This window comes from Mesoplodon mirus (genome assembly GCF_964341445.2).
Source record: "Mesoplodon mirus genome assembly, chromosome: 5".
NCBI classification, from domain to species: Eukaryota; Metazoa; Chordata; class Mammalia; order Artiodactyla; family Ziphiidae; genus Mesoplodon; species Mesoplodon mirus.
Genome location: NC_138980.1, coordinates 44,381,384 through 44,409,205, shown reverse-complemented (window position 1 = coordinate 44,409,205; position 27,822 = coordinate 44,381,384). Strand labels below are relative to the sequence as shown.

The 27,822-nt window shown below is 56.2% G+C and overlaps 2 protein-coding genes across 3 annotated transcripts; both read right to left on the bottom strand.

The window, feature by feature from the left end:
- Positions 1-25: 25 nt before the first annotated feature.
- Positions 26-5,635, bottom strand: RAB3A (RAB3A, member RAS oncogene family). Its single transcript, XM_082623972.1, has 5 exons — positions 5,490-5,635; positions 4,117-4,344; positions 2,868-2,986; positions 2,117-2,241; positions 26-863 (listed from the first exon to the last, which is right to left on the bottom strand). The coding sequence occupies exons 2-5, from the start codon at positions 4,342-4,344 to the stop codon at positions 673-675; spliced, it is 663 nt and encodes a 220-aa protein (XP_082480098.1). The 5' UTR covers positions 5,490-5,635; the 3' UTR covers positions 26-672.
- A 5,558-nt stretch (positions 5,636-11,193) lies between these two features.
- On the bottom strand, positions 11,194-27,574 carry PDE4C (phosphodiesterase 4C; the record flags this gene model as incomplete). Of its 2 annotated transcripts, none has more annotated exons than XM_082622154.1 (15): positions 11,194-11,583; positions 12,110-12,292; positions 12,549-12,671; positions 14,328-14,482; positions 15,116-15,215; positions 15,302-15,466; positions 15,898-15,996; positions 16,195-16,358; positions 16,896-16,989; positions 17,070-17,182; positions 17,477-17,529; positions 17,763-17,836; positions 17,922-17,958; positions 18,652-18,843; positions 27,333-27,574. In XM_082622154.1, the coding sequence occupies 15 exons, from the start codon at positions 27,572-27,574 to the stop codon at positions 11,194-11,196; spliced, it is 2,184 nt and encodes a 727-aa protein (XP_082478280.1). The 2 variants fall into 2 exon arrangements, with proteins under 2 accessions (XP_082478280.1, XP_082478281.1); XM_082622155.1 differs by lacking the exon at positions 27,333-27,574 and adding an exon at positions 21,834-21,979.
- Between the last annotated feature and the right edge of the window lie 248 nt (positions 27,575-27,822).

Here is a 27,822-nt window from a genome sequence, read left to right as displayed (position 1 = left end):
CAGGCCGGCGCTCATAGGGACACTGTGTCGTCCATTCACTTTATTGGGTGTGTGTAGTGTTGTCATGACATCTCCTGGGGGGACTGGGGGGCATGTTTGACACTCATGACATCAGAACAGGTCTGGTGGGAGGTGGTGTCCCAGGGTGGTGAATATCCACAGCAGCCCCCATCCCCCTCCAAAAAAAGGTACAACCTTGGGGGCAAAGAGCCAGGCGGGCCATTTCCTGGCTCTGACCTACCCCGTGGTCCACATTGAGATGCCTGCAGCCACCTGGACCTACCGTGTCACAGCCAGGGGGCTGGCAGGTCTGGCTACCTTGCATCACGCAACCAGACTGCCCTGGGGTGTCATCCGGCCCCCTCTTCAAAACTGATAACTGTTAATGGGGGGTGAATTTATAAAAAGGTGGGGTCTGGAGAGAAGGGTGAGTGGTGAGTTCACGGGGCCACGACACGCCACTGCAGAGCAGGAACAGGGCTGTATGTACAGGGTGGGGCACGGAGCAGGTGGGGTGCCCGAGCCCTTGGGGGACATCTCCAATAAATAAATAAATAGCTACGATAATAAATAGGGTGATGGGCTAAATCAGGGCAGGGGACTCACGCCCATGGCCAGTAGGGGCCCTGGCTCAGGCCCAGGGGGCGGGGCCAGGATGGGACGGGGCAGCTCTCAGCAGGCGCAGTCCTGGTGGGGGGGCGCCTGCTGGTCCGTGAGCTGTGGGCCCTGCTTGGTGCCCGTGACTGCAGGATCGGCTGTGTCCAGTGATTCGGACATCTTCTCGCAGATGACATCCACCAGCCGCTCAAAGGTCTGCTTGACATTAATGTTGTCCTTGGCGCTTGCCTCAAAGAACTCGAACCCTGTGGTCGGGGAAGGGAGGGGTGAGGACCCTGGTCCCCCGACGCCCAGAGACACTTTAACGAGGGCAGGTAACACCTGGAGATTCCCAGTGCTAACTGCATGTTAAAGGCACTGACAGGTCCCTTGGGGAAGCAACACAGGACTGAGTCAGCCTTTTTATTTCCTGCACTCCTTTCTTCACCCTAAAACTGTCCCCTCTCATTGTCCCCAGAGCCCTGGTAAGACCCACTTCCCTGCTTCCACCATCTAGCCTAGCCCTGGCCCTGGTGGCATTTGACATTCAGACCCAGGCCTTCCCCTGCTCACATACTCTCCATGGCTCCCTATTGCCCTCTGAAAAGTCTGGCTCCTCAGCTCGTGCTTCAGGCCCTGCAAGATCAGCCATATTTCCTCCAAGTGACCCTCATGTTGCAGTCACATAAAACTGTTTGCCAAAAGGATCTTTCCCACGTCTGGCCTTTGCCCACACTGTTTCTTCTGTCTGAAAGACCACCCTTTTTCTTTAAGCACCAGGTCCAAGGCCCACTTCCAGGAAGACTTACCTATGCCAGGCAGAGCCTGGCTCCCCCAGCTGAGGTCCCTCCCTCTCTCACAAAGCTGGAGGCCTCTCAGGGGCCCAGCAACACCCAGCACAAGGCTGGGCAGTGAGAGTATCAGAATGAATCAAACTTCCTGCAGAGTGAACTCCTAAGCATCCATCAAGACTCACCTCAAGGGGCTTCCCTGGTGGTGCAGTGGTTAAGAATCCGCCTGCTAACGCAGCGGACACGGGTTCGAGCCCTGGTCAGGGAAGATCCCACATGCCGCGGAGCAACTAAGCCCGTGTGCCGCCACTACTGAGCCTGTGCTTTAGAGCCCTCAAGCCACCACTACTGAGCCCGCGTGCTACAACTACTGAAGCCTGCGTGCCTAGAGCCCGTGCTCCGCAGCAAGAGAAGCCACCGCAATGAGAAGCCCGTGCACCGCAACGAAGAGTAACCCCCACTCGCCGCAGCTAGAGAAAGCCCGCACACAGCAGTGAAGACCCAATGCAGCCAAAAATAAATAAATAAAATTAATTAATTAAAAAAAAAAAGACTCACCTCAAATGGCCCCTGGATCAAGGCCAGCTTGCAGAAAGTATGAATCATCTGGATTCGAATCCAGGCCCCATCCTGGCTTTGCTGTGAGACTTTGGGTGTATCTCCTCCCCTTTCAGGGCCTCAGTGTCCCTTTCCTAGCCTGTGGGTGTCCAGCCTCACTGGGTACTCACCCAGGTGGTCAGCCAGCTGCCGACCACGTTCCGACGACACCACCCGCTCATCCTCCATGTCACACTTGTTCCCCACCAGCAGCACCTGGGCATTGTCCCATGAGTAGGTCTTGATCTGGGTTGACCTGGAGGAGGTGGTGACAGAGGAAGGTTAGGGCTTGGAGAATCTGAGCTCCGCCTCCCTCTCCCCCTTCTCCCTGTCCTCACCCCACTCCAGCCCCCACTTCCCATTAATTCTTTAATTCTTGAGGGAGGCAGGCTCGATCCTCCTCCCTGTCTTTGTCCTGCCAGGAACACTCTGCAGGTGTCTGCTCCCACAGCTCACTGCTCTTGGGAGTCCCTCTTTCAAGCAGCCTTTCCTATCCTTCCCAGATCCCCCCACCCCCAGAGAAGAATTCTCGCTCTTAAACAAATTCAAACATTTTCTCAAATTTTATCATTACTCTAGTCAGAAAATGTAAATGTTTATATCCTCTAACCTATGCAAACTGTCTTCATATTTTCTGTCCCTCCCAGATTTTTTTTCCTGTATGTTTAGTTTCATTTTTCCACCTGAAACCCTGTTTCCCATTATTTTGAGCTGATGCCACACTGTTTTCATGATTATAGATTGATAGCAGGGCTGGGACCCCAATATTGTTATTTACATTTCTGCCAAGCGGCTGGGGTTCCCTGTTCTCTGCCTGTATCCCAGGCTTTACACCAAGCCTAGCTCAGAAGACCACCTGCGAGCGGGTGGGGGCACGCTCACCAGTCCTGCACCGCATTGAAGGACTCCTCGTTGGTGATATCATACATGAGGATGAAGCCCATGGCGCCCCGGTAGTAGGCTGTCGTGATGGTCCGGTACCGCTCTTGCCCCGCCGTGTCCTGGGGAAGAAGAGACAGGGTGTCAGAGAGGACACACACGGAAACTCCTCAGAGTGGGTATGAACTCTGAGGTGGTCAAGGCCCAGAGGAGCAGGGGCTTGCCCAGAGGCACAGTGGGTCAGGGAGAGTGAGCTGGCTGCCTGCACTGGGAATGTGGTACCCAGTCATCCTAAGGTACCTACAGGATCGTTCCCTCATTCATTCAACACACGTGTACCTGTGCCACACCCTGTGCTGGGCACTGGGGACACAGCTGTAAACAAAATGGACCAAAATCACTGCCCTTGTGAAACTGACAATCCAGTGCAGGAAACAGACAATAAACCTGTGAAAAGGTAGAAAATGTATCGTCAGAGGGTGGTGAGGACTGAGGAGAAAAAAGCCCGACAAGGATGGGCAGCGTGGGCTGCCTTCAATTTTAAACTTGAAGGATGAGGGAGGGAGCCATGTGGGGATCAGAGGAAGGACAGTCCAGGCAGAAGGCACAGCCCGGGCAAATGCCCTGAAGTGGGACTGCATTTGGTACATTTGAGGAACAATGAAGGGGCTGAGACAGAGATGGAAGGAGACAGATGCGATGGGGTAACAACGGGGGCAGACCAGGCAGGGTCTGGCTGCAGGGAGGGGTGCAGGTTTTACCCGGAGTGAGGTGGGAGCCATGGAAGGACTGTGGGCAGGGAACGAGCAGTTCTGACTTAGGATTTAGCAGGCTTCCTCAGGCCTCGGGGGCGTTGACGGAAGTGGCCAGAAGACCCTGATGGAGGAGCCTGCTCCTGTCCCAGGGAATGAGGTTGGGGGTCAAGATGCCTCTGAAACCTGATACAGACACACATGGAGGAACTTGAACATGGGGAAACTGAGGCACCAAGCAAATGATGCATCTGGTGATGTCAGGGTCAGGAGAGGACCCAGCATTTGCTCCTTCCCCACCCCTGAAGAGCACTGATTAGGCACTGATGGAAGAAGAGGGGCACTCTCTTCAGTGCCTCTAGCCCCTTGTACACAGTAAGTGCTTGATAAATGCCCAGTGTGTAATGAATGAATCTAGGCAGGAAAGAAATAGGCAAAGCTGGGGCTGCTATTCTTGGGAGGGAGAGTGATGAAGCCAGAAGCCCCCCAGCTGGACCCACCCAGATTTGCAGCTTGATCCTCTTATCGTTTCGGTAGATGGTCTTGACCTTGAAGTCGATGCCTACAGTGCTGACAAAGGCAGGCGTGAAGGAGTCATCTGCGTAGCGGAAGAGGAAAGACGTCTTGCCCACGCTGCTATTTCCAATGATGAGGATCTTGAACATATAGTCGAAGTTCTGGTCCGAGGACTCCTTCTGCCCATAGCGAGAGTCTGTGGCGGATGCCATCTGAGGGTGCAGAGCGTAGGGGAGCGTGAGGGGTCTCCCTCCATCCCCAAACAGCCAAGCCCAGGCTCAGGATGGAGAGCTCCCAGAGAGGGACAGAGATTACCCTTATCCCATCAGGAGCCCCAGTACTAACGGTGCGGCCCACGGCAGAGGGCGGGCCATGACCTTGAAAGGCCCGAGGTTTCAGGGAAGAACCTCAGAACGAAGGGGATGGAGACACCCCTGCAGCCCCCTCCAGCAGGCCTGCTCCCCAGGTCCGGCTGTAACCTGAGCACTACAGCTGCGCCTGGAGGGGTGACTACGGCCGGCCCCGCCCCCCATCAATCATTCATGTTCCTCAGAACTGAGCCACGCGGGCGCACGTGCACACGCGTGTACGGTACCATGGGGACGCGTGTCCGCAGTCCTCCTCCCAGACTCCCAGGCTGGGAGAGCTCGGGCTGAGACAGTTACATCACGTGACAGGAGCGGGGCGTGCACACGCTCACGTGCACACAGCAGGGCACACACTCGGACACGCTCGTGCATATCTGAGCGTCGAGCACACTCGGTGCACGGGACAGAGCCTGTCTGCACACCGATATGCATATACAAATGTGCAAACCCACCCGTGCGCACTGCGTCCTCCACCCATGCAGCCGAGTACACGTAACCCACACGGGCACGCATCTCCGTGCACATATGCACATTGCTGTGCACGCACACGCACAGTCCACGCGTCTCCCTCCACATGCCTGAAACACGCACAAACTTGGATCGGGACCTCCAAGGGGTCACACGAGAATACCCTGGTACACAAGCAAGGGTACACACAGATCCGCCCGCACAGGTGGGCGCGCACACGCGTGTGCACACCACGCGCACGCGCACGCACGGAGCCTCCCGCGCGCACAGCTTCCCGCAAGGCACTCGTCTCGTCTCCCCTCCCCCTCCGCCGCAGAGCCGGGGGTGGAGGGATGGGGGTGGGGGTGAGGATAGGGCAGGTAGAGGGAGCCGGGGCCCTACCCCTCCCCAGGCTCGCGACCGCCGCATCCTTCCCCTCATTTAACGCCGGCCAACTTCGTCCCCCTACCCCAGCCCATCAGTCAAATGAAGGTTATGTAGGTGCTCCGAGAGGGAGCGCACCGGACCGTCCAGGAGCTCACCTTGCCCTACACTGATGCGGCGGCGACCCTAGCGGCAGCGACTTTTTTGGCAGCGGCGGTGACAGGGCCCCCAGTGCGCTGATGTGGGGCTGCGTGGCAGCGGAGGCGACGGCAGCGGCTCAGGCCCCTGCAGTCCGCGGTGACGTCCTGCAAAGAGAGGGGCGGGGCTTCACATGCAGATGCGGTCGTGACGCTATTCTGGGGAGGAGCCACAGATAGGGATGTGGTCCACGGTCGCACGCAGAGCCGGGAGGGGCGGGGCTCTCACTCAGATTGACGCGAGAATGGGGCGGGGCACAGCGAGCGCATCCAGTAGCTAGCAGAAGCGGTGCGGGAGGGGTGGAATCGCCTGCCGGCTCCGCCTCTCTCTAGCGTTAGGGAGGCGGGGCTGCGCAGCGCCTTCTCATTGGCTTAAGTCCTCGAGCGACGGGCTAAGTAGCCAATCAAAGATTGTCACGCCCTCCTCCTGTCCCACGGCGGTTCCCGGGCGGTTGAATGGACGAGAGCCGCCCCCATGCACCCAGGTCGGAGACTCAGGAGGTCCCCTTTCAGTCCAGGGTGCTGTGACCTCTCCTTAAACGCTCCCTATTCCCAATTTCAGAAAAGAGGAACAGAGGTTCGAGAAGATGCTCCATGTCTCCTATTTATTGGGTTCAACATAAGTAGAAAAGAAGAAAAAGCGGAAATAGGGGTCAAGATAGACTCCGTCTAATTTCAGCTGTAAGACCCCCAAAAGGGGCCGGGCTAGTAGATGCTCCACCCTGTTTCTGAGATGAAGAAAGAAGAAATTGGGATCAAGAGAGTCACCCTTACCCACCAATTTCCAGAAAAAAGGAAGGGGCTAACGAAAGCTCCAGGAACCCCTTTCCTTCCTGCTCCCCCCCCCTTTTTTTTTTTTCTATACGTGGGCCTCTCACTGCTGTGGCCTCTCCCGTTGCGGAGCACAGGCTCCGGACGTGCAGGCCCAGCGGCCATGGCTCACGGGCCCAGCCGCTCCGCGGCATGTGGGATCTTCCCGGACCGGGGCACGAACCCGTGTCCCCTGCATCGGCAGGCGGACTCTCAACCACTGCGCCACCAGAGGAGCCCACCTGCTCCCCATTTTCCAGAGAAAAATTCAACGAAATGGCGGAAGTAGGGCGGAAAAACGGCCTGTCCCTTAAACTCGCAAAGTCTGCGGTAAAAAAACCTGGGAAACAGGGAGGATACGAGCGGTTCAAAGACCCAACAATAAAGACAAGGGGTGGGAGATGCTTTACTCCTCCCTGGTTCCTGAGTTTAAAAAGACAGGGACAGAGAGTCCTCCCTCCTCCATCCTAGCAAAATGAGACTCAGAGATGGAGACTTTGGGGTCCAAGGTGACCCGTCACATCCATCTTCATGTGAAAAAGTCAGAATTGGAGGAGGGGAGGAAGAACGAGACCTTGGCCTCCACTCCAGGTCTCTGCCCTCCGCCCCAACTCCGGTCCCCACACCCGGCAGGGGGCGTGTGGCCCCAGGAAAATTCTGATCTCCCTGATTCCTCCTCAGGAGACGAGGGGCGGGGCTTGTCTTTTTTATAAAAAGCTCGCCAGCTGCAGAGGCGCCTAGAAACCAGAATAACTTAGCGCCTGCAGGCCGCCCACTCCCCCCACCCCCGCCCCCAGCGCCCCGGAAGTGCAGAGACGTCCCTCCAGCTCTCCTTGCAGTTGGGAAATCTATTTTTTTCTAAGGATAACATTTTTGTCCCTCCTCTTCACTCAGACTATAAAAGTATCACAAACCCACTGCAGAGAACTGGGAAGATTCAGAAAAAGATAATGAATAAATATAAATCCACCTCCAATCTCTCCCCAAGGGAAGACCAGCAGTCGAGTTCCCGCTTTGGGGTGGGGGTTGGGGGGGGCTCCAGGCGCCGCCCAGGTGGAGGGGAGGGCGTGCGAGGCAGCTAGGCTCCCTGACCTCCCAAATGCATGCTTCCGGCTTTGTACGTGGGTGTCGATCGGAAATACCCACTTATTTTTTTCCCAAAGGGTAAAAGCCCACACCAGTGTATACCAGCTTCTGCACAAAAGATTTTGTATTTTATTTTATTTATGTATTTATTCATTTATTTATTTGGCTGCGTTGGGTCTTCGTTGCTACACACGGGCTTTCTCTAGTTCCAGCGAGCAGGGGCTACTCTTCGTTGCGGTGCACGGGCTTCTCATTGCGGTGGCTTCTCTTGTTGCGGAGCACGGGCTTTAGGCGCGCGGGCTTCAGTAGTTGTGGCACACAGGCTCAGTAGTTGTGGCTCGCGGGCTCTAGAGCACAGGCTCAGTAGTTGTGGCGCACGGGCTTAGTTGCTCCACGACATGTGGGATCTTCCCGGACCAGGGCTCGAACCCGTATCCCCTGTATTAGCAAGCGGATTCTTAACCACTGCGCCACCAGGGAAGTCCCAGGATTTTGTATTTTAAAATAAGAATAATGGAAGGATTTATTGTTAAGAATCAGCATCAGGCTCTGGAATTAGGGATGGTTGAATTGGAGGTGGGGACTACAGACTTGAGGGGAGGTGTTCTGTGTGGTCCGAGCAACAGAGCTGCGTAGGAGAAGGGCCCGAAACCCTCTCAGATCCCATCCCACTACCTCATCTTTCTCCTGCAGTGAGTCATTCCCTCTTCGAGGTTCCAGGTGCAACCTTGCCTCAGGGCCTTTGCACCTGCTGTGTACTCTTCCCCAGGTATTTCCCCAGCTCTTTCTGTGCCTGGCTCTCTCATCCCCTTCAGATCTCCAATCAACACCCACCTCCCTCCAAAAGTTCTGATTTCACCATGTCACCTCCTATCATGTCACCATAGTTCTCCTTCCTGACACATCCCCATTAGAAATGATCATGTTGACTTATTTATCCAATAGCCAGCTGTGAGCTTTGAAAGGCGGAGATCGGTGTCCCCAGCACCTACACCTTTGGACACAGTAGGTGCCCTGTGATGGTATGACATGAATGAATGAACAAATGAATGATTGGAAGGAGCGTGACTTTGGCCACTGAGGTTAGGGAAGACCTCTCTGAGGAAGTGACATTTGAGCAGGAATCTGAAGGAGGAGAATGAGCTGGCCACTGGGAGAAGTGGGGGAACAGTGCTCCAGACAGCAGGAACAGCAACTTCAAAGGCCCTGAGGCTGGAACTCACTAAACAAGCTCGAGGGACAACCCCCTCCAGCTCCATGAGGAAGGGGGGCCAGGCAACATTTTCTCCCTCGAGGGCAAAGTGAGGCCCTACGAGTCACCCTAGGAGTTCACAAGGGCTGAAAGTTCCCAGGGGCCCTAAAGATCTTCTCCCACCCTCCTCTTTGGGTCTAGAGTGAGCCACAAAGGTAAGGACTATGTCCCTCAGGAAGGACCCTAAACAGGAGGAAATGGGAGACCTGGAGCATGTGAGTGACTTCTTCGTCATCCCCTCTGTGAGCCTCAGTTTCTATACCTGTGAAGAAAGAGCTCAGGACATGCTTTCCTCAAACAATACCTGTTGTTACAATTCTGTGAACCTCACAAAGAGCACATTTTACCCGCGAAATGACAAAGGCTCGGGGAGGTTAAGAGATTTGTTGACGTTGTCAAAGTCCATCTCTGGGGAACTCTGAAGATCATAGTCTGGAGAGGGTGGTAGACACGAAGCAAAGACTCCCAGAGAGTTTCCACCAGTGCCAGCCTGGGGTGGGAGGGGGAGGGTCAGGAAGGACTTCCTGGAGAAGAGGATGCTGAGCTGAGACCCAAAGGGGGAGGTTGAGGGAGAGAAGTATTCCAGGTAGGGGGCACAGCATGTGCCAAGGGCCTGAGGTGGGACTGTGCTTGGGGTGTTAAAAAACTAGTGTGGGTAGTGTGCAGTCAGTAAGGGGAAGAGGGAGGAATACCTGTGGCCCAAAATGAAGGGGGACATATGAGTGTTCTTATGAATGGGTAGAGAAAAAAACAGAGGGAAATAAAGTGAAATGCTGAAGGCAGATGATCTGTGGGTGAGGTTACAGCAGAATTTTATTTTCGTCTTTACATGTTTCCATTATTTTTGGATTCTCTACAGTGACATGTATTACTTGCAAGGTGGAAAGGATAAAATATATATATAAATAAAAATCCCATAGATCTCTGCCTTTTAAAAACCCCATAAATCTCTGCCTTTTAAAAGTGTGGAAGGAAATGCACCGAGTTCATGATCCAGATGCCCTTTAATTCTCCCTCTGTGGAATTTGATCATTAATTGTGATGATGATGAATCATCAATGGAATGAAATTATTAATGAAATTATTTAGGAATGAAGCCTGCTGTTCTTGAAGCCAGGGGCTGCTGTGATGACTTGTGCCATGTATAAATCATCAGACACGCGGGGAGGGAGGCTAGGGGGTGGGGGGGTGGGGTGGGAATGGGGGGATACTGAGGCCTCCGGAAGCGGGAACTGAATCTGAGACTTGAGCACAGAGCCGCCTCACCTGCTCTGCGCCAGGCCGGCACCCTCAGGGTGAACTCAACCAAGCTGGGTGCGGGAGAGACTTCTGGTAAAGCGAGGAAGGGCCCCGAATTCGCCCCGCCTCCCCGCTGCGCCTCCAGCCACCAGGGGGCGCCGCTGGCTAACGTCTGCCCCCCCAGCTACAGGGCCTTGAGCCCTCAGGCCACAGGACCTCTCCGCTCCTATTTCCCCATCCGTGAAATGGGCACGGTACTAATTATGGGTGATAGAGTTTATTTAAACCCAGAGAATGCCCCATATTTCTAAGATATTTCAGGGAGGTCACAAACAGCACCCTCCAACCAAAGTTTACCCAAGTACTAAGGATCAGGCCATGGAGGGGAAACTGAGGCCCAGGAGCTGTGACTTGCAAGAAAGCATCAGAGGCTTCCTTTTCCCTACGGGGAATCTGAGACAGCCTCAGAATCAGAAGATGGAGAGACCTTCCGTGGGGGAGAAGTCTGTGCTTTTGTTGCTGTTCTAGAGAGGGAGAAAGTATAAGGGAGCCAGCACTGGGTCCTGGGACCAGGGAGAACTAGGATCCTTAGACTGAAGACAGAAACCACAGCAACTTAAAGCAACAGCCAGTGCACAAGCAATGAAGGCTAAATCAGTCTTCAGAGACAGTTCCTGACACACAGCCCTCTCTTTCATGGCCCCTATCGCTCCCCACCAGAGCTCCAGAGCCAGAACTGGGCCTGGATGAAGCTTTGGTGCTGAGAATTCTCCCATTCAAGTTCTTGTTCTCTTGTAATGAGCTGCCTTGCAGATGAAGGGGAGGTGTCTAGGGGAGGGGGCATCTCCTTGAGGCTGACTCCCCAGCTCCTTGTGCAGGGCTACCCCAGAGGCACATAAGAGGCACAGGCCTGGCACACAGTAGGTGCCCGGTAATTATTGGATAAAGAATGAAAGAATAAAGTGATTGACGTGGTTGAAGAGTGACCACTGGAGAAGATGCACAAAAGGCCTGGCAGATACTCCCTTTCTACACCAGGGGTTGAAGTCCAGGAGGGAGAACTCAAGGGCCCTGGAAGAGGCTGCCCCCAGCCCAGCTCCTTGGAGAGCTCTCTCAGCTGAGCTCAGGGTCAGAATGGATCCCGCCTGGTGCCTCCAATTCAACCCTGAGACCTGTCTGTAGCTAAAAGCCTGATTGTCTCCCTCAGTGGGTGGGGAAGGCAAAGCAGGGGCCACCTGGGACCTCTTCTGGGAAAGTCCACCCACCCATCAGGGGCCACTAGGTTCCCAAAGGCTCAGTCATCACATTGCCCTCATGGTCCACACAGGGCTTGCCCACGGTCCTCTGGTTTTCCAGGTATAGGGCCCCAGGGTCTGGGCTGGCCTCAGGGAACAGGAGCTCAGTGTCAGGTGACTCTGAGGCCTCCCCACCCAGGGCTCCCTCCTCCTCTCCCTCCTCCTCTTCTGCCTCCTGCAGAGTCCGCTGAAACTGGAATCTGTCCAGACCACCCTGCTTGGGGCTGGTGGGGTCCACAGGGCTGCGGGGGATCTTGCTCTGGTACCACTCGCGGTTGTCCTCCAGAGTGTCCAGCAGGTCCTGTGCATCTGGGTGTACCAGGTCAGCCCACGTCTCCCACAGTGGGTGGGCAATGTAGTCAATGAAACCCACCTGTGGGGTGATACAGAGTTGGGGGATAGAGATTGCTGGGTGGTGAGTTACCATGGAACCTAGACCCAGTCCAGCCCCCAGACCTTTGCCCAGGTTGTTCCCTCTGCCTGGAATGCCATTTCCCAACTCCTACACATCCTTCGAAACCCTCTTCAAATAACCCCTCCTCTTGGAAGACTCCTCTGCCCCTTTTGAGCTCCCCCAACCCCTAAGTCTTTCCCTCTACCTCAGCCCTGGCTCCTCAGAGCTGGATGAATGTGTCCCCCAGACTGGGAGCGCCTCAAGAATCTCCTATGTCACTCAGAACAGATACTTCCAAACTCCACAAATGAGTGAAGATCTCTCTTCTGGCAGCCCAGAGGGAATACACACCAGGCCTGACTCTGCACAGCCCAGTGCAGACCCTTAGGCCACATCCCCTCATTTGCCAGCCAGGGGTCAAGCCAGGACTCGTGGGGTCAGCTCAGCCACTCCTTTCCCTCCCACCTCCCCAGTGCCCACCGGCTCGGCTCAGTCACCCTCAGACCTGGGACTTCTCCACTGAGGCCGTGTGCTTATCGCACATAGGGCTGATGTCCAGGCCTGATTCGCGCTCACGGTCGCCCTGCTGGAAGAACTCAGCCATGATGCGGTCTGTCCACTGGCGGTAGAGCGGCAGCGGCTTGGTGGGGTTGCTGAGGTCGGCACAGTGCACCAGGCTCTGCAAGACCTGGTGAGACCGAGGCTCGGGAGGGCTCAGGCCAGGCCACCCCAGGCCTGGTACCTGCCCCAGAGGCTGGCGCCATGGACATACCCATCTTACAGGTGGGGAAACTGAGGCTGGGCAGGGGAAAGGGTGGCTAAGGCACAGCCACGTGACCGTATGTGCCTCCATTTCTTCAAGTTGGGCACGCAGTTGGCACTTCATAAATGCAGCTGAATGAGAGTGTGGAAACCAAGACCTTAGGGCTGGCCCAGCCACACACCTGGATGTGGTCGGAGTAGTTGTCTAGCAGCAAGACTCCAAGGCTTGTCACCTTCTTGGTCTCCACCATGGTCTTGAGGTCAGCCAGGATGTTCATGTGTTTGGACATGTCTGTGGCCAGCACCTGGGGGAAGGTGAAGGAGGATGGCAGGTATGAGGATAGCGCCTGCCCCACCCCCACTCCCCACCTCCCAGATGCCACACCCACTTGGATCCTCAGCCCTCTCAGCCTCAGTGTCCTCATCTGTCAAATGGGGGCATGTATCAAGATTTGCTGTAAACCCAGCTCACAAGAGAAGCTGAGTCAATAGTCCCTTCTCCAAGGTTGCCGGGCTTGTGGGGTGCATCCCATATGTGAGACAGGGCATGAGGGAGGGAGATTAGACCTGGGGGTTGACATGAAACATGCCTGAAGCCCAGCAGATGACTTGGCCAGTGCAAAGGTCCTGAGGCTGAATAAGCTGAGGAACATAGAGGAGAGAGTTGTGGCTAGAACAAACGAGTGCAGGAGCAACATGGGATCAAGTGAGGGTGACAAGAGTGGGGAGGGCCTCAGGGAGGAGCAGGGGATTTATCCAGAGGGCCGTGGGAGCCACAGGTGGACTGAGTGCTCCCCAAACCTTCCTGTGGCTGCTGCGTGGCTGGGAGGGCTGTTTTCAGCCACCAGAAGGGAAGTTCAGCTCTGAGCACAGCTGCTTAAAAATCATTTAGCTGGACCCATGCGGACCCAGCCCAGGAATGACCCACGGGCTTCTCTGAGAATCAGACAGAAGTCTCAAAACTTCTCCCCAGGGGACTTCCCCGGTGGTCCAGCAGTTAAGACTCCATGTTCCCAATGCAGGGGGTCCTGGTTCGATCCCTGGTCAGGGAACTAGATCCCTCATGCCGCAACTAAGAGCCCGCATGCCACAACTAAAGATCCCGTATGCCACAACTAAAGATCCTGCATGCGGCAACGAAGATCCTGCACGCTGCAATGAAGATCCCTTGTGCGGCAACTAAGACCCAGCACAGCTAAATGAATAAATAAATATTAAAAAAAAACTTCTCCCCAAACCTCCCATCTGGACCAAAGGATGCTTCCACTGGGAGTGCCCACTGCCCAGAGCCCCCACTCTCCCTCAGCAAACTTTTAGTTCCTCTTCACTTGGAGCCTGGTTTCCTCTGAGCCCTCCCCACATGCTGTTCCCTCTGCTGGGAACACTCTTCCCCACCCCGTGGTCCTCTACACTCTTCAGGCCCTGACTTCAATGTTCCCTCCTGGGGAAGCCCTCCTCAACCTTGAGCATCTCTCCATCACAGCTCTGTCTACAGGTCCCCCATCATGGCTCTGCTTGTGGGTCCCCCATCATGGTTCCCACCTGTGTGTCCATCTCCCCCACAGACTGTGAGTTTCATAAAGGGCAGAATTCTAATGGTCACTGTCACAGGACAAGCACAATGGATGCTCAATAAATGCTTGTTAAATAAATTAATTGATGCATAAGACCCCAAAATGTACTCGTGTCTCCCAACTTGAAAAATATCAAATGCACAGACTTAAGGGTCAGAAAAGTTGCACCTGAAACCCCAGAAAGTTTCCACATCATTTGCACGTGAATCACATCCAAAACCTGATTAGACTGACCAAGGGCCTAGTCACCCCTACCCAAGCCTTGGACAGTCATTGCCCCGTTTTAAAGACCAGGAAGCTCGGACTCAGAATGGGGACATGCCCTGGTCCAACTGAGCCCCCAGCCATACCAAGGTCGCCCCACCCCATCCATCGCTGTTGTCTCACCATGTCGATGACCATCCTGCGCAGACTCAGCCGCTGCTTGGTGGTGAGGTTCTGGAAGATGTCACAGTTCTCTGCCTGCAGCAGCTTGAAGCCCACAGCCAGGTGGTGGTTCTCCAGCATGGAGGTATCATTGTACATAAGTGCAAGCTCTGAGTCTGTAGGGGAGGTGGAGCACCTCAAGACCTGCCCATCCAACCCACTCCACCCAAAGGCCGGTTCTGTAAATTCCCAGTAAACTCCTACTCATGCATTGAAGCCCCAACTCCAATGCCCCCTCCTCCAGGAAGCCTTCTAGGACCCTGTCTCTCCCCATGGCCCTGCCCTGACTCTGCGGGGCTGGGGGCATCTGTGTTCAGCTCTACCTCCTCAAGACTGGTGACTCCTTGGGGACTTGACATGGCAGGAGACAGTGCTGTGTGCTGGTTGAATGAACTACCAAGTCATTGTCTTATTAGACCCTGGGATCCTCAAGTGAGAGGGCTCCACTCTTATCTCCAGCTCTCCAGGGATGTATATAAGAGGTACCCAATAATTGCTTGTTGACTGAGTTTTTCTGACACCACAAAGGATCCTAAACTTTAAAATCTCAGTGGGCCCAAATCAGCTCTGCCACATTTGTTATTCTCTCATTTATTGAGTATCTACTATATATCTGGGTCTGCTCTCAGCACCTAAGGGAGGGAAGATTGTGGCAGTCATTTCACAAACAGGGAGACTCAGAGCAGGAATGGGACCACCTAACATCACTTGATTGACAGGTGGTGGCAGGGCCCAGCCCCCTAACTCACTGGTGTTAATGAGAAACTGATTGGAGACCCCAGGATGATCCACATCATGGATGGCGCTTGCAAAGATGGCAGCCAGGACTTCCAGGTCAGTGAACACGGCCTGAGTGGGCACGGAGCATAAGAGGTGAGGGGCAGGCTCTCTGTGCCCTGCACGCACCAGGGCTGCCTGCAGCTGTAGGGCCCTACCTCAAGCGCAGGTGTGGCCAGCAGCACATGTGTAGACTGGGCCACGTCAGCAGCGTGTAGGCTATTGTGGTAGGCCACATCGTTGTGGTAGTGACCCTCCAGTGTCAGTAGGTAGGTGGCAAGCGTGTCTGCTGGGATCCGAAATGTCTTGAGCAGGTCCCGTTCCTGGTCCATCACAGGGCCCCAGTCAGGGCCTCGGCCTCTGGGTGGCAGCACACACTATTCCTATGCCTTCTCTCCTTCTGAATCCCTATCCATCTCTCAAGTTTCCCCTCTTCCAGGATGCCCTCCCTGCTCTCCCTCTGAACTCCCCTGGTCTCTGTCCTTCCCCTCTGGCTCATCTCTGACCCCACAGTTGTTCCCTACAGACTGGGTCTCTTCAGGCCTGGCCCAAGGCTGAGGCTTGAGTCTTGTTGCCAATCAGCAGTGAACTTTTAAACCTAACAAATGCCTATCCATCCTTCAATGCCCCTGCTCAAATGACCCCACTCAGGGATGTTAGGGAGGATTTGAAGAATATGTGTCCCCTGAGGTCCTGAGGTAGGAAGGAGTGAAGGAAACACAAGGGTATTAGAAGCCAAGGGCAGGGGAGGTACCTGAAAGATGCTGAACATGATAGCTGTGAGGGGCCGGTTCCCACTTAGCTCTGCCACTTTGAACACATCAAGTCCCCACTTCTTGGTGTCTTCCAGCTCCTAAAATGTGAAGGACTGGAGCTTAACTGCAGCCCAACTTCCCCAGACTCTGGAGCCTCAACCCCCATCCCCAGGCCTCAGTCCTACACTGAGCCCCACCTGGTCAGTATATAGGTGGGCAAACTGAGGCCCAAAATAGGGTAGCCACACAGAGCCAGGATTCAAACCTGGGTCTCAGCATTCCTATTGTAAACCCACCTTGGCCAGTTGCCCCTCCTGATCAGTCTGGACCCCAAAGCGTGGGACAGTGGCTGCAGAAAGGCTGGTACTGTGGGGGAGTCCACGCAGGCCGCTGATCTGGGACATGGGCCTTGGGGGCTCCGTGGGGGTCACCCTGGGCAACTCCACCTCAGTCTGCTGGTCTGTAGATGGGGCAGGGTAGGGCTCAGAGAAGTCAATTCACCTGCTAGGGTTAGCCTGCTTGGCCTCAAGTACTGGACCTTGCCAAGCCTCAAGATCAACCTATTTCCTTTTTACCTGGACCAGAGTAATCTCAGAGTAAACTCCTTTCTGGCCTGTAGATACCCTTCTCCTCTGTTCAAGGCTGATCTCAGTGACCTCTTCTGCTGGACATGGCCCCTGGGCACCTGGAGCTTAGTATTTTTCCCAAAACAGTCAAATGTCCTGTCCGTCTCCCAAGCTGGAGACCCAGCTCTGTCGTTTCCTCTATCTCCTCCTTGGCAAACTTCTACTCATGCTTCAAAACCCTAACTTTAATGTCCCCCTCCTCCTGGAAGATCCTCCTGCCCCTCCCTCTGGTCCAGACCTGCCTCATGGGGCTGGGGGTATCCGTGTCTGGTTCTATCTTCCTCAGTTGAGGTCTGTAGCAGAAGTCTTTCTTTCCCTTCCCTCTTCCTACCTCTGTAATGTGGCCTAGTCAGTGACCCACCATAGCTCACCCAGGAAGGTTCGGGATATGTACTCAGACACTTGGTTCCCAGAGCTGCTGGCTTCAGACAGGTGAGTCAACTCCCGGTTCAGCATCCACTTGAACTGCAGAGGAAGGTGATGTCAGTGATGATGGGGGCACTGTGGACATAGGCAAGTGATCTCAGTTATCTGGCTCTACTAACCTTGTTGGAGGCCATCTCCCCCACCGAGTGCCGCGCCTGCAGTGTCTCCAGCTGATCCAAACACCAATCCAGCTCGTCCAGTGTCTCCAAAGCCAGCTTCTGCCCAGTGTCCTCTGGGGGCCAAGCTGGTCAGGGGCCTGCCCCACCCCCACTTGGGAACCCTGTGCCCCTCCTGCTCTCATCTCTGCCTCTGGACCCTGGATCCCTTCCCAATGAGAATGAGGCCACTCAGGACCCCAGGATCTCCACATCCCCAAGGGTGTTTGGGCGGGGGGGTGGCGGGGTGGGGTGGGGGAGAGGTTTACAATTAGCACAGCCCAAGGATTCATGGGCTGGGGAGGTCCCCATAGAGAGGAAGTTCACAGCTGTCCCACAGTGGAAGGAGGGGATAGGAGCAGGCGCATTACCTGTTGGTGGAGGGGGCTGACTGCCAGATGGGGTGTTCCCGATGCATGCCTGCCTGCAGTACAATCGGCTCAGGAGCGGCCTGCCCCACCCATAGGGGCCCCGCCCCCAAGACCTCCTGGCCCCCGCCCCTCCTCCTCTTCCCCCCCATCCCCGAATTGCCAGCCGCGCCCTTTCCGCCCGTGCCCCGCCTCTGCTTCGCCCACCTTGTCTTCTGATCCCGCCCCGCTCCGCCAGGCCCTGCCCTTCTCTCCGCAAGGCCCCGCCCCCGCCCCGCCCCCTGCGTACTTGGCTGCCCCGCGGCCTTGCAGGTGGGCAAGGGCCGCAACGTTGCTCCGAACTGTCCTCAGACTGGCCAGGACCTGCGAGGGGGGGTGGCCAGCGTTGGGAAGGAGGGGTCGGCTCTACCTACCCGGCACACGGGAGAAGGAAGAGGTGGGCACCCACCTGGGCAAAGGGTGTCACAATCACGTCTTCTCCGTGTCTGCGGGGAGACCAGACATGGAAGGGCGGTCAGAAGGAGCCCTCCCACGCGTTCCCATCTTCCAGTTTTTTCTGGGGTTTTTGTTGTTGTTGTTTTTCCTTTTTGCGCCACGCGGCATGCGGGATCTTAGTTATTGAACCCGTGCCCCCTGCAGTGGAAGCGCGGAGTCTTAAGCACTGGACCGCCAGGCAAGTCCCCCATCTTTCAGCTTTTCCCCACACTGTGCCCTCAGCTGAGTGCATCCTCCTGTCCCGAATCCCTCCTTTGGGTGTCTTCCTAGTAGTTCCTGGACTCCCCTCACCTGACTCTTCTCTGAAAGCAGCCACAGCCCCTCTGACCAATCACTCGCTTTATCCCCATCTCACAAATGGAGAATCTGAGTCCCAGGGGCAACAGGGGTCTTAGTAGAGGCAGGAAATTATGGCTACCAGAAAGCTCAGATCAAAGTGTTCGTTCAGTTGCTGTTAATTGGCCTTAATGTCACTGGATTGCCACCCAACCCCAGCCTAAAGTGAAGCACAGAGGATCACTGGATATCATTCTCCGCATGTCCGGCTGAACAAGCAAATAGGCAAACTCCTACATAAACTTTAAGGCCCACCTCAAACGGCCATTTGAGGGAGGCGTGCCGAATGGAGGAATAAAGGAAGGAAGGAAGGAGAAAGCGGTATTATCCCCCAGCCTCAGACTCACAGGTCGCTAGCCACAGAGGAGTTCCGGGACATGGTCTTGGACGAGAGTTCGTAGTCACTGTCTGAGCGGTACAGGAAGGACTCCCGCCTCTGGCTGTGCTGGGCAGGTGCTTGGATGACCCGGCCAAGGCCAGACCCGGCCTGAGGGTCCAGGGCGCTTCTTCTGCACGATAGCCCATTTTCCAGGTCCAAGCTGAAGGAAAAGGAGTCATAGTCAGAGCTGAGGGTCCTAGCATATGGATGCTGGGTCAAGGCCTATATCAGTTTTGTCACATCCTCCCTGGGGCCACGTGGTGGGCTGGGCAGGAGTGGCCTGCAGCTTGTCCATCTGTCCCACGGTCACACCCCCACTCAGGGACACTGCACCCCTCACGCCTCCATCTCCACCTCTGTACCCCAGAGTCTTTTCCACTGGGACTAATCTGGACTCCAGGACATGAGCTTCATATCTGTCTCCAAGTGGCTGTTGTGACCATGGGTCACAGCTTTTCTATGGACATCAACAACTTTGTTTCTAATATGGGTGTGGTAGACTTCATCCCCAGGGTGCTTTCAGGGAGTTACAACCGAGCACCTGAGGAGAGCGACAGGGCTCCCGTATTACTAAGGAGTAAACTGAGGCCCAGGTCGCAGGGTAAGTTCGTGGGGATTGGAAACGACTTCCTGGGCTTTCCTCTCTGGAGGGGACCTAGGTCCCGCCTAGACGGGGCACACTCGAAGGCTCCTCACAGCCAGGAGAGGCCCCATCCCCAGCCAGCTTTGGCTACGCCCTGGACTACCTGTCCCCTTTCCCCAGCTCCAGGTCCCCACCTTCAGCCTATATGGCCCCACCCCAATCTCACCAACCACGCCTCCAGCTCGCTCTGGCCCTATCCTTAGCTCCCCAGTTCTTCTGCTTTATTTTTGGCCTGAACACTCTGCCTGTTCTCTTCCACCTCTGGGCCTTTGCACAGGATGTGTCCTCACCCCAGAGCACCGTCCTCCTCCTGTTCCAGGCAATCCCCAATCGCCCCTCCCATCTCTCAGTCCCGTCTCTCCCTCCAGCCACACCCTGACGGAATAAGGGGGATCTACGACTTGGAGTCAGAGAAAGAGTGGCAGGGGGCATGGGGCTAGAACAGAAGTGTGGGAAGGGGAGTTAGCAACCAGGGAGAGGGGCTGCAAGTGGGTCACAGGTTTCTGAGAAGGGAGCGGGCAGGAAAGACGGAGACAGGAAGACCCCAGGGGCCGCCCCTAGACACGTCCCTCCTGGCCGAGGGCCAGTGTCCACCTGGTCCCCCTCGAGGTCACCCCATCCCAGTCCACGGATGGGATAGGCGCCTGCCGGAAGACTCCGAGCAAGGAATTCGGCTCAGACCGGGTTGGGAGTGGGAAATTCGGCAGGATTCTGTCAGGTTCAGCTGGATTCGGTCCGGCTCGGTCAAGTACGGCCAGGTTGGACTAAGCTGGGTCTGATCATACAGGATTCGACCTCTTCCCGTGAGTTCTGTCGGGTGAGTTCGGTAGAATTCGGCTACAACCGACCGCATTCGGGTAGGTTCGGATGCGTTCGGGCGTGTTCGGCTACGTCCCGTCGCGCCAAGTTTTCGAGCAAGTCCGGGTGGCACTCGGGCCAGGTCGGGCATATTCGGCTTAGTCCGGCCTCACTCGGATGTTCGGCTATGTCCGACCGCTCTCGGTCTGTTCGGGTTCTGGGGCTCCTGGAGAAGCCCCTCAAGTCCAGCGTTTCTGAGTTCCCGCTTCGTGACGTCACCCGGAGGGGCGGGACTTCTTAGCTCTTACCCGGCCCCCAAGTGTGCCGGGTGACTGGAGGAGAGGATTCTTGGGGGCGGGTTAGTGGCGGTGGGTACCCTAAACCTGTGCTCAGAGGGGGAGGCCTGGGAGTGGCTACCACCTACCCCTCCCTCTCATCTCCCCAGAAGTTCTGGGAAAAGCACACCTATGGATGAATACGGAAACTGAGGCCGGGAGAGGCCACAGCGTGGTGGGTTCGAATCCAAGTAGCGAGCACGGAGAGTTAAGGGCTGACCCGGGGTTTTGTCGCTACGGGGGAAGCTGTTTTTCTTTCTGCTCTAAACTTAGCCGAGAGCTGCTGGGTCAGGCCGTGGTTCCATGACGCGGGCAGCGGGGAGGAGCTCGCACCGACTGTGGGAACGGCGCGTCTGTCCCAGACAGGTAAACTGAAGCACAGGGGCCTCGGAGAGACCTGCCCTCGCCCAGCCTCACGCCCTTGACGTCCTCGACGCCCCTGTCCTCACTCCGGAGCCCTCGGCGGGGACCCCTCTTCGCAAGCTTCTGGTGCCCTGGGGGCGCTCTCCCGGACCCGGGACCCCAGTCTCGGCCTGAAATGGCGCCATCAGGGACCACAGTCACAACTGCCCCCGTCTCCACCAGCTGCCACTGGCCGTGTGACCTTGGAGAAGGGACCTTTAGTCCCTGAGCCGCAAGATGCCAAATTACCAAGTGAGAAAACCGCACGAGCCAAGCGCAAGGTACGAGACCCAGTCGGCGCCCGCCAGCCCCACCTCCAACCCCAGCCTCTGCCCTGCGACCCACGATGTGACAGTCGCTTCCTGAAGGGCCGGAATTCAAACCTAAAGCGGTGGAACGAGTCCTTGGAGAACGCAACCGAGTGGGGCTGCGCAGAGGCGGCGCTCTGCGCGGGTGCGCAACAAGCTCTCTTAACACCGCGAACACCCTGCCTCAAAGGCCTCCATCAAATCACTTCTTCCTCCGCGGAGATCGAGGGCTTACTGTGAGGCCACCAGGCCATCCCGTTGCTGGCGCCAGAACGGATGGCGGGGGCAGACCAAGGGGAGGAGTGACCCTCTTCCCTCCACCTCCAGGACTCTCAGCCCGCCTGCCCCGGGTTGGCGAGGGTCAGAAGGAGACGTGAGCCTCAGCCCGTCCTGCTCCAGGCCGCACAGCTGGAGAGGGACAGACGGCTGGTCCCCTGGGCGTGTGTCCAGGCGGTGGGTGGAGGGAAACAGAGATGGAGAGAGACAGTCATCAACTAAAAGAGACAGAGATAGGGCAGAGGGAGAGAGATACCGAGAAAGGGCAAAGGGGCAGAGCCTTCATGCCCTGACCCCCCACCTGGCCCCAGCTGTCCTTGACTCTGCCCTTCCCACCTCCAGCCCGGCGGTTCCCATGACCCCTGCGAGGCCCACTGTCTCGCCTCACCACAGCGGATGGGCCACGGTGAAGCGCCGCTGCAGGCGGATGCTCTGGTTCACCAGGAGCTTCCTGAAGAGCCCGGGGGAGCCGCGCGGGGAGCCCCGGGGGGAGCTGGGCACAGGGGCCGGGGCGGGCGCAGGGGGGCCCTGCATTGCCAAGACCGCGTGCAGGCTGGACGGAGTACAGGCTGCGCGGGACCTTTTCTGGACAACCACGGGGGCGGGGCCCGGCGGGGAGAGGGCAGGAGGCGCACCCGCCCCGCCTTCGCCGCAGGACCGCTCAGGGACGCCCTCACCGAGACAAATGGGGAAACCGAGGCACTGAGCTAGACGGGACACTCTCTGCTTCCCCTTTGGGGGAGCCCAGAAACTGCATCTTATACCACTTCCCTCTGCCACCTTGTCCCCCAGTAGTGCAGCTTGCTCAGCTGATAACTCGGCTGAAAAGAGAGATACAGAAGTTCAAAAAAGGAAGTGCTCTCCATTATCAGGGAGTCACCGAGACACAGAGTTTGCCGAGGGGCTGCCCAGATCCCACACAGTGCTTGCAACAACCCTCTACCCATTTTCCAGATGGAGAAACTGAGGACTGAGCCACCAAGGGGCTGCTCAGAAACTACAAACCCTTAATCCTTTGTCAGGTGGGGAACTGAGGCTTGGAGAAAAGTGGCAACAGACGCAAGTCTTCACTGCAAGGCAGCTCCCCCTCTTCCTGTCCCCCTCCACAAGCCCCCACATGACCTCCACCTGCTCTGACATTCCCCAGGCCCTGTCTCTGGGTCGTTTCCCCTCTCCTGCTGTCTCTACTGGACAAACATCCGCACTCCACTCCTGCCAGGCCTTCCGGTCCTGTGAAGCTTCAGCTGCCACCACCCACCCCAGGAAGGACCCTTGGAAAGGGAAGCCTTGCCCCTGGTATCAGGGGGGCTGTTCAGGGGTCTGTACCAGCTGGCCTACCCTCAGAATGCTGGAGTTGGGTGGTCTTGCCCCATTCTTCAGAAAAGGAAACCAAGTCTTGGAGAATGTCACACTTGGAGACAAGACCCAGAACACCCACCTCTCAGGCAGAAGCAACCAAGGCCCAGCTGAGGCCACACAGAATCTATGGGCCTGACTGTGTCCTGCTGTGGGATAACAAGCCCCCTGCCTGGGCCTTGCCCCAGGGGACTGCACTAGTTTTGGGAGTCCCAGACAAATGCCACCCAGGTCTCTGGCAATCCTGGGGGGATGTGAGATACTATTTCAGGAGATCAGGGCTTCAGTGGTGAGACCCTGACCCTCCCCTGACATCTCACTCATACTATGGTCCCCGTTGTATAGATGAGAAAATGGAGGCTCACAGAGGAGTCACACTGGGGCTCAGGAGGACAGAGAGTCTCAAGGGTCTGGCTGGGAACCCCCTTCTGTCCCCATGGCCCTGCAACCGGACACCTGGTGGGAATCAGACTCTCTGTCCCCAAGACAAAAATACCATCTGTAGCTGCTGTGGCTATACCTAATTATAGCTTGTCCCCAGGGGATAGAGGCCGCCAGGATCAGTCTAGTGGAGAGACTGGGGCTGGGTCCAAGGAGCCTTGACACCATCTCAGCCCCATGGGGGAGACTCACAGTGTTCTCATATCCCCAAGGAGAGACTGAGACACAGAGAGATGCAGTCCTTCTGAATTCACAAACATAAAATGGAAGGTTAAGGCTAAACACATGGGTACGAACTGAGCACTCCTTGCTCTCCCGGTGCTGAGCCAAGGGCTGTGCATGTAAAAGTCATTTTATTTTCAGAGCAACTCTATAAAGTGGGGACTATTATTCCCATTTTGTGGATGGGGAAACCGAGGCACAGAGACGTGTGCTCATTGCCTGAGGTCATTCAAGCCTAGGTTGGCAGCCTCCCCAGCCTCTTCCACTTAATGCTTAAATGGCTCCATCTCCTCTGCAAGTCCCAGGTGCTACTCTGACATTAATGCTTTATCAGTAGTTTTAATATTAATGTTTCATTAATAGATTCAACTTTAAATACTTTATAACCAGTTTTAACGGTAATGCATTATCAATGCATTATCAATAGCTTTTTGGGTGGAGAAACTGAGCCACAGAGCCGAGATTCAGCATTCAAAACCTGGCCTGCCTGACGCTGGGACATGACCCCAAGCTTCGCTCAGGAAGGGGCAGAGGCCAATGGAGGGGTTGACATGACTTTGTCTCACCCTAACTTTGTCCCTGCATGCTATGTGACCTGAGGAGGTGCCCAGCAGTCTCTAGTGCCCTTAACACTTCGGTGTCTCAATTTCCCCTATTTGAGCCTCTTCCCTGGGCAAGCACTTGTCTCCTCTGCCACCAGGTGGCGCCCGTGAGACAGGAGGTGGGTGCTGTTACACCCATTTTATGGACAAGTATACCGGGGTCTGGAGAGGAGAGATGACTTGCCCAAGTCCGCCTGAAGAATCTAGTTATCTTTTTTTTTTCTAATTAAAAAAAAAGTTTTGGCCACACTCCAGGGCATGTGGGATCTTAGCTTCCTGACCACGTATCAAACCCGCACCCACTGCATTGGAAGTGTGGAGTCTTAACCACTGGACAACCAGGAAAGTCTCCCTTGGAAGAATCTAGGGCTTCCCGAGTGGTGCAGTGGTTGAGAGTCTGCCTGCTGATGCAGGGGACATGGGTTCGTGCCCCGGTCCGGGAAGATCCCACATGCCACGGAGTGGCTAGGCCCGTGAGCCATGGCCTCTGAGCCTGCGGGTCCGGAGCCTGTGCTCAACAACGGGAGAGGCCACAACAGTGAGGGGCCCGCGTACCGCAAAAAAAAAATAAAAATAAAAATAAATAAGAGAATCTAGATAGAGAGAGGAGGGTGGAGGCTGAGTCACATGTGCAGATGATCACATGGGTCAGATCTCCCCCTCCTCTGCTCCAGATCCTCCTGTGGCTCCCCATTGCCCTCACTTCTGAATCCACACCTCCCTGGACGCCTGTGTGGCCTCACTCCTGCCTGCCTCCCCAGCACACGCCTCTTGGCTCACTCTGCTTCAGCTTCATCATCCCTTCCCTGCTTGCTGTTTTTCAAAGCATCCAGGTTCATTCTTATCCCATGCCCTTGCCTGAAGGCTCTTCCCCTCCTAACTTTTTTTTTTTAATTTATTTATTTGGTTGCACTGGGTCCTTAGTTGCGGTTCACGGGCTCCTTAGTTGTGGCATGCGAACTCTGAGTTGTGGCATGCATGTGGGATCTAGTTCCCTGACCCAGGATCGAACTCAGGCTCCCTGCACTGGGAGTGCGGAGTCTTAACCACTGCGCCACCAGGGAAGTCCCCCCTGCTAACTTTTTTGTCTTTCAGGTCACAGTTGAAGCATCACACCCTGCAGGAAGCCCTCCGTGACCAGCCAAGTAAATAAATATTCTCAGAGCACCCTCCTCTCATTGGTACAATTTCACATTTACTGTCCTGATTATTTGATCTGTGTCTGCCTCACCTGCCAGCCCCTTGAGGGCAGGACCAGGTCTGCCTTGCTGCCAGTTGTGCCCTCAGTGCCCAACACTCAGTAGGTGCTCAGTAAATGTTTGTGAGATGAATAAGAGCCTCCCCTCCCACCCTCCAGCCACACTGATCTGTGTTCATGTCTTCATATATCTGATCCTCTTGAGTCTGACGCTTTGCACATTCTGTTCCTTCTGCTTGGCATACCCTTCCCTGCACTCCTCCCGGCTGACTTCTCTTTACCCTTCAGGCTAGGCTTAGATGTCACTTCTTCCGAGCAGTCCTTCCTCACCCCCTACCTCCAAAAGCTGGGTCAGAAGCCTCCTCTGGGCCCCACGGCACCCTGATCTCTCTCCATCACAGCACAGATCACTCTGTGTTGTCTCCAGCTGGTATGAGTCTGTCTCTACCTTTAGCCTATGAGCACCTGCTTGCCCTTGGGCTGTGGCCCCAGTACAGGGCCTGGCACATGGTAGCTGCTAAATAAATGCTTGCTGAACAAGATGCTCAGACCCTCCCAGACCCATGTGATCCACCTGGGGTAGTGGGGAGGAGGGCCACAGCTGAGGACTATGCTCTGGCACAGAACGTTCATGACAAAATGCAGAAATTATGAGTTTGTGTTTGCATCTCACTGATGACACAGGCTCAGGGAAGCACCACCGCTTGCTTGGCAGTGCACAGAACATTGGCCTTGAAGCTAGCTTCCCTGAAGGCTGAGCCTCTCCCACCACATCAGCACGTATATGCATGGGCAGGACACACACACACACTCACAGGAACACAACCCACCACTCCTGCCTTCCAGAGCCACGTGGTTCTCCCCCGAGATGGGCCCAAACCTAGTCTCTGTTTGTTCTTTCTTGAAGATGGAAAATCATGAGTCACCGGGAGAGAGGGGAGGAGAAGCTGAGGGCTGGAGGGTGGAGGCAAGGGGCCTGCTGGGTCACCTGGGAAAGCTCCAACCCTTCTGGGCTGTGGGGTCCTTCTGCCCCAGACACCAGCTAGGGCTGCTGGAGGGCCAGGCTGGGGTGTTAGGCCAGGCTTGTTGATCAAGAAGCCTGTGGCCCCGGGAGGTCCAGGGACCAAGGCAAGAGAAAAGTCCAGAGAGGAAAGCGACTCACCCAAGGTCACTCAGCCTGGCCTCAAACCCAGGGCTCTAGGTCTGGCCTGATTTAGCTCCCCCTCCCATCCAAGGAGGGCCTGGGACTCCTGGACCCTGCTCTTTGGTGGCACTGAGGCCCCTCTGACCCCACTGAGGCCCCTGTTTTTCTGTGTTTCTATTCTGTCTTTATCTTATTCTGCCCCCCTCCCTCAGTTTATATGAAATGGGAGCAGCCCCTCCCCCACCTCTACTCCCCTCTTCTCCACCTCATTCTTGTGTGGAAGAAACAGCCTGTGCTCAGGCCCCCCAAGAGGCTTCCCTCTGACAGCAGGGGACACGTGAGTGTGTGCGTGTGTGTGTGGACACGCCACAGAGGAGGATCCTCCCCCAGCACAGCAGACAGCCTGCCCTGGGCCTCTCATATACCCAACCCAAGCTCCCCTGAAATGCTTGCCGTGGCCACAAACCCACAAACACCCGAGGACACTCCAGGGTCTGGAGGGCCCTTGGACACCGAACTGGATCAGAGCGAGGACAGTCGTGCCCAGACACACACACGGGCACCACAAGGGGAAACACCCAAGCACGTAGGTAACTGGTATACACACACCTGAACACATCCCATCACCCACAGAGACACAGCCAGCTGTGGACACTCACACAACAGATAGGAGCACACACGGGGTCGCAACTACTCAGACTCACACGCATTCGGATGCAACGGCACTTGGGCACACCAGGTCACACAGACCCATAAGCAATCATGGCACTACCACCCCCCAACTCCACCCTCCTCTAAAGCGCCAGCCTCAGCCAAGAGGCAGAGACCCCCGCCCCTGGAAGAGCAAAGACCCTCCCCTATTCCCGCCAGGCCCTGCGCGCCCCTCCCCCACTCCGTGGGAGGGCCCTGCCCCCGCCCACCTACAGCCTGCGGAAGGAGGAGGGCCAGGAGCGCCGCGACTTCTCGATCGCTGGCCGCGGGCTCAGGTCACGCTCCCCGCGGCGCACAGACTTGTCCGGGTCTGAGTGGAAGCGCCGCTGGATGCGGATGGGGTGCCGGGGCTGCCGCCACAGGTGCTTCGGAGCCCTGGCTGTGCCTTGGCGGCTGCGAGCGCGGTTCAGCTCGCGGGATGCCTCTACCCCTTCTTGGACCCCCGGGGTCTCCATGCGACCAAGCGGGGGAGCAGGCAGAGAGCAGGGCGCGGGGAGCGGTCCCCGGGAGCGAAGTGTCTGAGCCCGGGTCCGGCCAGAGCCGGGGGGGTGAAGACAGAGAGGAGCTGTCCGCGCCGGAGGTGCTGAGGCGGGAGAAGGTAGACACAGGGGCTCAAGGTGGGGCTGACACCGAGGAGCTGTCCTTGTTGAGAGGGTGCTGAAGGATAGATAGGAGGGGAAGAAGAACTTGGGGGTGAGGGTTG

What these genes read in the sequence shown, in the direction of transcription:
- RAB3A (XM_082623972.1), bottom strand. Translation starts at nt 4,344, where the DNA reads ATGGCATCCGCCACAGACTCTCGCTATGGGCAGAAGGAGTCCTCGGAC. An exon ending in GGATCAAGCTGCAAATCTGG is followed by an intron (nt 2,987 to 4,116) that starts GTGGGTCCAGCT and finishes CTTCTTCCCCAG; the next exon opens with GACACGGCGGGGCAAGAGCG. An exon ending in TTCAATGCGGTGCAGGACTG is followed by an intron (nt 2,242 to 2,867) that starts GTGAGCGTGCCC and finishes CACCTCCTCCAG; the next exon opens with GTCAACCCAGATCAAGACCT.